The sequence below is a fragment of the Notamacropus eugenii genome, chromosome 2, assembly GCF_028372415.1.
Source record: "Notamacropus eugenii isolate mMacEug1 chromosome 2, mMacEug1.pri_v2, whole genome shotgun sequence".
In the NCBI taxonomy this organism is placed as follows: Eukaryota; Metazoa; Chordata; class Mammalia; order Diprotodontia; family Macropodidae; genus Notamacropus; species Notamacropus eugenii.
The window spans coordinates 371,902,582-371,911,946 of record NC_092873.1 but is presented as its reverse complement, the minus strand read 5'-3'; the positions used below and the strand labels follow the sequence as shown (position 1 = coordinate 371,911,946).

General features: G+C 38.4%; 1 protein-coding gene across 1 annotated transcript in view; it reads left to right on the top strand.

The window, feature by feature from the left end:
* Positions 1 to 282: 282 nt before the first annotated feature.
* Positions 283 to 9,365, top strand: part of SKA2 (spindle and kinetochore associated complex subunit 2) — a 58,159-nt gene continuing 49,076 nt past the window's right edge. The window contains exons 1-2 of the mRNA XM_072638145.1: positions 283 to 378; positions 737 to 1,423. Coding sequence (XP_072494246.1) covers positions 283 to 378; positions 737 to 1,423 — 783 coding nt within the window. The remainder of the gene's footprint in view (positions 379 to 736; positions 1,424 to 9,365) is intronic.

Genomic DNA, 9,365 nt, shown 5'->3' with positions numbered 1-9,365 from the left:
GTGATGGTGAGTGCAAAGCGAAGGAGACGGACTTGTGCACTCTTCTCACCAGGAGGAGGAGAAAGCACGATAGACTCTCTGGGAACTCTGGGCAACTCGGGCTGCACCGATACTTAATTCCCCCCCCCCCCCCCCACTCCTCCCTCGCTTAAGGGAGTCGCCACCGCCTGGGCCCGTTTAACCGCCGCGGGGAACGAGTTACATCCGGGGAACGCGGGAGGGAAATGGCGGGAGATGCTGAGGATTCGGGGCCGTGGAATTCCATCTCCCTAGATGGGGTGCATGAATGGTGTAGCCCGAGCGTTCCCTCCCCTTCCGAAGGGGGAAGATGGTGCAGCCCGCGTCCCGCGTTTCCCCCTAGAAGGTGTGAATGGATCGGTCTCCCTGTGCCTGGAGAAGGGGCGGGGTTGGTCCATTCACACGCTATGGGGGTGGGGGGGATAGTGGAAGAATCGGGCTCCGGAAAGGAGTGGGGGGGCACGGAATGTCTTTCGGGTTGAACCATTTGCTTTTCTGCGGGGGGGGCTCCGGTAGGCCAATTCATTTCCAACGTGGCTGTTCGGCTCCTTAGTTCACACACCCCCTGGAGGGGGCGGAGGGGGGGTGGGGCAGGAGGAGAGCTCCTGGATCTGCTCACGAATCCTGCCCCGCGTGGGGAGGAGGGACTGAGGGGAGGCGTGTGCGGGACGGCGGGAAGTGGACGGCACTCTCCTTCCCCCCGGCCGTGGCTGGGTAGGGGGTGGGGAGCGGGTCGTACCATTCGTTCTCCGTAGGTCGATTTCATTCATCACCAGGAGTGGGAGGGAGGGGACTGGATTGGAAGCAACTCCCGCCGAGGAGAGGGGTGACTTTGGGGCGGAGGGGGAGGTCGCTGAGGCGGGCTGGAGGGGGCCAAGCTAGGGGCCCTTTCTTTCTTCCTTCCTTCCCTCCCTCTCTTTCTTTAAGGGCGCCCTCCCTTTCTTTCCTCTTTCTCCCACCCCTCTCCCCGCCCCCCTCCCCACATTTCCTTGTTCGCTATGCTTTCCCCTCCCCCACGGTACCCGTCTTCATTCTCAGGCTGACTTCCCCGTCGGGCGAGGGGCGCGCTGTGCATTGGGGGGAGGGGATTCTGGGCTTGAACTCCCCTCCCCCTCGCTCGCTCCCCCCCTTCCCCGGAGCTTCTGGAGAGAGACGACCTTCCTTCCCCACCGCCCGCCACGCCTCGCCTCGCCTCGCCTCGCCTCGTCTCGCCTCGTCTCTCTGCGCTGCTGCTTCGGCGGTCTGGGTGCATGTGCTGCCTGCCCCCTCCGAGCAGCTGCCCAGGCTTCGTTTTGACGCCTTGATTGGCACGAGCGGGGGGGGGGGGGTGCAGGGAGGAGCAGCTCCCCGCCCCCCTCCCTCCCTGGTCTCCCCACCCTTGCAGCCCGCTTTGAGCGTTAGAAAGGTATTTAACTTGAGGCCTTGATTAAGGTGGGAGGTGTAGTGGCGCCGAGTGTTTTAACTTTTAATCCTGTCTCCTGCAGTTTTTCACATGTTCGCTGACTGGGTGGTTAATTTTGAGTAGCTACTGTATCAAATAATTAGAAAACCGTTCAGTGAGTTATTGTTCTTCGGTCGTTTCTCAGACTTTCAAAAATACTAATAATGGGAATCCGATCAGTTTTTGTCAGATTTATACTGTAGTCAAAAATGCAGCCAAGTTTAGTGGGTTTTGTGATTTATTTCCCATAGTAGATTCTTTCTGAAACGGAACAGCAGTTTTACTTTTCCACATGAAAGCTCTAATGAATACTTTTATTCAGTTCCCAATTACTAAGAATGCGATGTTACTGAACTTTTAGAAAACAGCAGTGCTGATAGCCAAGTACCGCAGCACTTAACAGAGTCCTGCCCTTTGTAGATCCTTGTTGAGGGTGAATTGAGTCAACTTTGAAACAGGTAAGACCCAAAGGAGAAGGGCGGCACGGCTCGGGAATCTGAGATTAGATGGTTAGAACCGAAGCCTTGGGCAGAGCAGGAAAAGATTCCTTTGAATAAATTTTGAGAAGCTATAGAAAGAAAAGTAATCTGGCAGATGGGAAAGAATAGACTATTCCAAACTTAGGGTGTGGTTTGGAAGAATGTGAGGAGTTGGAAGTGGAAAAAGGAGTGGATGCTGGGATAGAAGATGTCTGTGAGCATGAGATAAGAAAAGGGATTGAGTAGTAGAAGGCCTTGGAAATGAAGATGAAAAAAGTATGTTATGTGGACCCAAGTGGGAAACCTGCCGATTCCAGTACTTCAGATGATAGGGTAAAAAAAAAAAAAAAACCTAAAATCAAAAAAAATCTCTTTTGAGGGATTCTGTGTTTTGTAAAAAGAATTAGCACCTATTGATTTTTTACTTCCATCGTAGTGTAATTGTGATACTTCTTCCTTAGTTATCACTTTTAAAGTTTGTTTATATTCCAGGAAGGTATGTTTTTCCATCTGTTGTGTATTCATGAAGGACTTTCACTTTCCTTGGTTCTGTATTGGGCAGTGGGTTGATTTCCAATCCGAGGCATTATGTAAGCCTTCCAGTTTTTTGTACTTTTCCATTAAAATTAATTCAGGTTTATTTCTAGGTTAGTGAAATGATTTTCTTGCAGCCAAAAAGTTAAAACTTTATCTTATGTAATTGTTTTAGAAATAATTGTGCTTTTCATGCGTTGAACTAGTAAATTCTTTGAAGAGTGGAATAATTTCTGCATTATGAGAAACATTTATGAAGGACTCTCCAGATACAGATCTTATTGTTGCAGAAGAATCATTAGAGGTGAGGCAGCTGAGGCCCACAAACAGCCATGCAACTTTTGGTTTAGCTAGCACAGACTTGTTTGTCTGGCCTTTACTCATCTCAGCACCTCTTCTACTAAATGTATGAATTGTTAAAGAATTTGCCATAGTTAAAAAGAGCCCCAAACTACGATAGTTGACCCTAGCAACCTCTTGGTAAATTTTTAAATACAAAAGTTTTGGTAAATTAATTCTGCCAATATGGATTAGTCAACTCAATTACATAGGCTTCTGTACTGTTTCGAGGGTATCTAGTAAACCCTGCCAACTGTTCAACCGCTAGGCATTTTTCATGAAGTGAACATTCAATATTTCACAGACAGCTTGAATTTGTCTCACTTCAGGTTTCCAATAGAGGATAGAGCTTAATTGTACTGCTTAAGTTTAAATTCTTGCCTTCTATAAATATGAATTTTGTTTTCTGTGCTAAACTTTTTTTTCCTGTGTGATAATTTAGTTCCTAACCTTTCTGTATTGCTTTAGAATAGTGTTAATCATTGTTAACCTTTCTGGGATAAATCCACTTAAAAGTAGTTAAACTTAAGATCTACTTGCTAAAAATTAAAAATTTTTTCAACTTGACTTTGTAGTTAGGAAAGCCAGATACCTTTAAAAAAAATGTAGGTACTGAAATTTAACAACTTAGCTGGAGTGTTATTTTTTATAAATGTATGATGTTTTTTTCTATTTTACAAATGGAAACATTTTCAGTGTGTGGTGTCTGCATGTTTTCTAATTTCCGTCTGTAACATTCTTAAAATTAGTTTTTCTCACCCAGATCTTGGGGATAGAGGTGTTTTAGGCAGTCCTTAATATACTATTCAAACACAATGTCAAACTTTTTTGGTATTGTTATCATTTTTAGAACACCTTGAGGGTGGATATATTATTGTTGCCTTTTTTGGATCCCTGGCATATCGTAAGCACTTAATAAATGCTTGTTTACTAAGAGTTTATTTTTGGATTAGTAAATTCTTCTAAGAATGTAGTAAATATTTTTAGAGTATCTAATAATACTATGAACAGATAGACATATTAAAATTATGTCCCTTAATTTCAGCCTTCAGAGTAGATATTTTTACTGAATTTTTGTTGCTAGATGTTACAAGTAATACATTTTTTAGTGGCCACTGGTTTAGTTCCGATGTCTTAATCCTTTTTTTACTCTGTCTACATTAGAGTAAGGGATCTTAAGTATTTGTATGAAACAAAGTTATCTAGGGAAACATCCTTTATAAGGGTAGGATTGGGAAGGGTTAGCTTTTTATTTATTGAGGAAGGGAAGATCATTTTTTATTTGATTTTTTTTCCCCTTAAATTTCTTAAATTATATGTTTTTAAATTGAATTATAGAATGTAGAAGATCAGATTTGGGATTCTGTGGAATCATGTATCCTTGCTATCAAGCTTTTTAGTATTTTTATTTCTTTTTTATTGATCAAACAATATAACTATGATTAAAAATGGCACTTCTTTTTTTCCAGAGGTTTTCAATATGAATCTTGAAAAGCATTATGGATTTTAAATGTTTTATTTCCTGCATTGCTAAAAGTAAATTATACTTTCCTATATACAAGTCTGGAATTTTTACTTCAAATTACTATAATAAATTAGTCTAATTGACAGATAACCTACCAAAAGAAAAGGCATAGTATTCATGGTATGCTTTTAACTTTGGGAGGAAAGGCTTTGCATAGACTTGGATAGCAAGTGACTTGATCTGCGTAATTGATGATAAAAGTAATGGATGTTAACATTTGTAATATTGGTGTTAACATTGTTTTATGTACCATGAGATTTAAGAAACTGATAAGTTCTACTGTAATAGTGAACCATTTTATCCCTTTTATTTAACTGTATTAAATGCAGGAAATTTCCTTTCTTCTGAGTAGATTTTATTCTACATGCCATATGGACATGCCATAAAGGGGAGGTTGAGCAAGATTTAGCTCTGTTGATTATGATTTCAAAAGTATTTATGATTTGAAATAAGTAACATACTGTGCATATTGCACAGTAATATTTGATGTTTCCTTAATCTGTTTTTTCTTTAGTATGATTGGACATCTTATTGACTGAGTGGTATTTGTCTAGTGCCCTTTTTATGTTGTACTACTAGTGATCCTGCACAAAAAGCAGTGCAATGTTAAAAGGGCATTGGCCAGTGATACCGGTCACATTTCTGGGCTCCCACAGCTGCCTTTTCAATGGATTCTTCAGCTTTCTAATTGGGTTAGTTCCCCTTAAACAAAGGAAGTAGATGACAGTAACTTGAAACCAGGGTTGTCTCCTGCCCATTATTTTGTTACTTAAGTTTGTGGGAAATGAAAATACTTTCCTACTATTAAAGCTGGAGGGAATGTGGCAGGAATGGTAGAGAGATATTTAAAATTATTAAAATTTCTTCAGAGACAGAAAAAGGTGCAACTGACAAGAGTGGTAATACTGAGTACTCTTTAATGCACATTGACTCATTGAATGCCAAGGAAACATCACTTGGTTTTGTTGCTTTCAGCAAAGGGAGTTATTGATTACTCTCACCAAACTCTTAAGACAAAAAGAGGTGAGAAGACAAATATAATGCACTACAGGAATTTCTGGAAAGATAGGCTGAATACGAAGAAACTGTACATCCTAATGATCTTAACTATGCATTTGGTTCTTAGTATTTAACAAGGAGATTCATTGCATAGTAAATAGTGAGCAAAAAGTCAAGTTGGGTTGCTTTTTGCAGCATTCAATCACACTTAATTTATATCCTAACAGAACTGAAATTTTTTTTTTTTTTACAACTTCCATTAGTGGTAGTTACTATGTGTTCTTTGATGCTTTATGACATGTTTGTTTGTTTTTAATTGCACTCTAAAGTAGTGTTTCTGATAGGACATTTAGAGTGGACAAATCATTGTATTGTGTACCCAAGTTGGCATTTGAGTCCAATTTTTATCCACATTGAGATGAAGATTTTTTTTGATTTGGGCTATCTTGGTGATGATATTAATGGGGGTTTCTCATATCAAAATGACAACTTTACTGTAAATGTTATATAATATATCCTTTAAAATCTCAACGGGTGCTCCTTGTTCTCTCTAATATTTCTTATGATAATACTGCTAACGAATGCTCTGACTTTATTGCACTACTGTACTTTACAGCTAGCAGTGCAATAGTATTGTCAAAGCATCTGAAAGCAGAATACACAGCAATATATTGATTCTTGTCTAATGACTTATGATTCCTTCAAAACTTATGTGTGATTTTCACTTAATTTGTATATTTCCTAATTGTACTGGAAAGACATTTGTGATGGATGAAATTATAATTTTATACATTACTGAGATTTGTGATAATGTTTTAAATATTAAAAATTTAAATATGCTTAAAATATAACTTTAAAATATTGAATTTAAAGATGTGTTTTAGACTCTTATGTATTTATAAACTTAATTTTGGAAAGAATGTCTACATCTATAGCTGTAGTCTGGCTAAGTTATTAGTAACTTTCTCAAAGGAAATTATTTGTATGGTTTAATTCTGTACAAACTTGTTTTAAAAACTAAGAAAAATGTTAATTGATAGACACATTGTCTTAATAGCAGAAAGAGGTAAAGGTGAACTTAATTTGTAAGTGTATAGAGTATCACCTTCCTAAAATTTGGTATATTGTAAAAAAGACTTTGTTTTGCTTCCACAACTGTATTTCATCACTTCATTATTATGAAAATTGTTCTATAATCTTAATCCCTATTCAAACAAATTTTGAAACTTGATTTTTGACAACTACTAGTTGGATATTTTTCTGAGATAAAATGTTTTTCCATGTTCATTATAAACCTTTCCTTTTCAGCCTGTGAAAAGCAGTCTCTTCTTGGGAGTATTCACATTCATTGAAGAATCCAAGTCTGGAATTTATTCAATTGATGAATATTACTCAGTTTACTAATTTTAGCTGTTAAATATTTTAAAATCAGTTCTTAAAGTATCAAGACATTTCAGTAGAAAGCTATTAGTGAAGCATATATGAAGTAATTTCTGATTTGGTTCATTATAATTCTGCTTAACTAATTTCTGTGTAGTACTTGGACCTTTAGGCAGATTGAGAACATTGTTAATTTGGAAAAAAGGCAGATGAATTTCCCTCAGGGAGGCACTTACATGTTCTATTTCAAGTCAGGACTATTTTACTTTTGAGGCAAAAAAGTCCCTGTCACGTCCATTTGAGTTCATTGGGACTATTAGTTACAAGTTTAGGTATGCCATTAGTAAAGGAAATAAAAGTAAGAGATAACAAATGATGTTATCTGTAAACTAAAATAGTGAGTTGTAAGAGTTGGGGGGTACTTTTTAGCTTGGATTCAGTTGTCTTTTTTTCTATTTTTCTAAAATATTTTTTTCCTAGTTACATGTAATATAATTTAATATAATTTATTTTCAGTTTTCAACATTCACTTCCACAAGATTTTGAATTCTAAATTTTCTCCCCATTTCTCCCCTCTACCACCCTAGTACAGCGTATACCCCAGCCACCCCTTTCCCAAATCTGCCCTCCCTTCTATTATCACGCCCTTCTCCCATCCTCCTCCCCTCTATTTTTCTGTAGAGTAAGATAGATTTCTATACCCCATTGCCTGTACAACTTATTTCCCAGTTGCATGCAAAAACAGTTTTTAACATTCATTTTTAAAGCTTTGAGTTCCACATTCTCTCCGTTCCTCCCTCCCCACCCACCTTCATTGAGAAAGCAAGCAATTTGATATAGGTTATACATGTGTACCCATGCAAAACACTTCCATAACAGTCATGTTTGGAAGACTAACCACATTTCCCTCTATGCTGTCCTGCCCTCCATTTATTCCATTCTCTTCGTTGGCCTGTCCCCATACAATAGGGTTTACTTCTGATTACCCCTTCCCCCAGTCTGCCATCCCTTCTATTATCCTTCCTCTCCTATCCCCTGCCCCTCTGCATTCCTGCAAAGTAGGATAGATTTTTATACCCAATTGAATGTGTGTTATTCCCTCCTTAAGCCAAATCCCATGAGAGTAAGGCTCACTTATTCCCTCTCACCTCCCCCCTCTTCCCCTCTATTGTAAAAGCTGAAAGACAGTTTTTAGCATTCATTTAAAAACATTTTTGAGTTCTAATTTTTTCCTCTCTCCCTTACCTCCCCCGCCTTGAGACAGCAGTTTGATATAGGTTATACATATTATATTATATTATTATTATATTATATTATACATACATATACAGTCATGCAAGACATATTACCATAATAGTCATGTTGTGAAAAAAGACACAGACCCAAGGAGGGGGTGGTACAGAAAAGGAAAAATAGTATGCTTAGATTTGCATTCAGACTCCATTAATTTTTTTCTGGAAGCAGAAAGCATTTTTCAGCATGAGTACTTTGGAATTATCTTGGATCATTGTATTGCTGAGAATAACTAAGTCATTCACAGTTGGTCATTCTTACAATGTTGCTCTTACTCTGTACAGTGTTGTCCTGGTTGTACTCATTTCACTTTGTATCAGTTCATGTAAATCTTTCCAGGTTTTTGGTTTTCTTCTTTTTGGATTAATTTAAAAAGTGAATGTGAACTAGACAACAAATCCCAAAAGTGCTTAGAAGCATTGTTAAATTGACAATCTGTGGTGATAGAATTATTTAAAACATGTTTTGATATGATTTCATTAATGCAGGACTCATTGTGAAAATCTTTCATGCATATCTGCTACTACATAATACAATCTTTGTTTCATGAGCCAGTGTGGCTCTCATTAATGTGACTTGACAATAGTATATGTAGAAGTAGGGTTTGAACCCAGGCCTCTGTGATTCCAACCCTTTATTCACTACTATTTGAATAAAAACCTTAAAAATGAAGTCATTCACTTAAGTGTTATAATACTCAGAAACAAAAATGGATAGCAGATCTCATTCAACAAGCGTTTTACCATATGCTAAACTATGGTAATAGAATTACAAAAGTGAGATAGTGACTGGCTTCGAGCTGCTGGAGCACGTGTGAGTAAACAACTAAACAAATAAATATGCAAAGTAAGTTCCCAGACTTGAGCAGGGAACAAAAAATTGTAGGGATCTAGTTAAGGAACCTACAATAGTAGGGATCCAGATTAGGCTTTTGGAGGAGTTAGCACTTTAGCAGAGCCTTGGAGGAAGCTGAGGTTTTACTAAGCTGAGTACATCCTAGATAAAATCACTGATATTGAAGAGGTAACACTCTGCCTGTAAGAAGAAGAAGTAAACCACATCAGCTAAAATGAAGAGTGTATGATAAGAAAGCATTGAGTCTGCAGAAAGGAGACTAGTACCAGATTCCTAAGGACTTTCAGTGTCCAATAGAGCTGTTTGTATTTTGTCCTAGAGACAAGTGGAAGGAAGCACTGGAGCTACCCAAACTGCGGAGTTGAGATAGTTAGACCTGTGCTATAGGAATGTCACTTTGGCAATAAAATAGCTAATATCCATAGGATGACATTAAAAATACTGCTGCATGTACCAGTGATTCCTTTAAATTTTTATCATTGCCATTTTATAACACATTGAG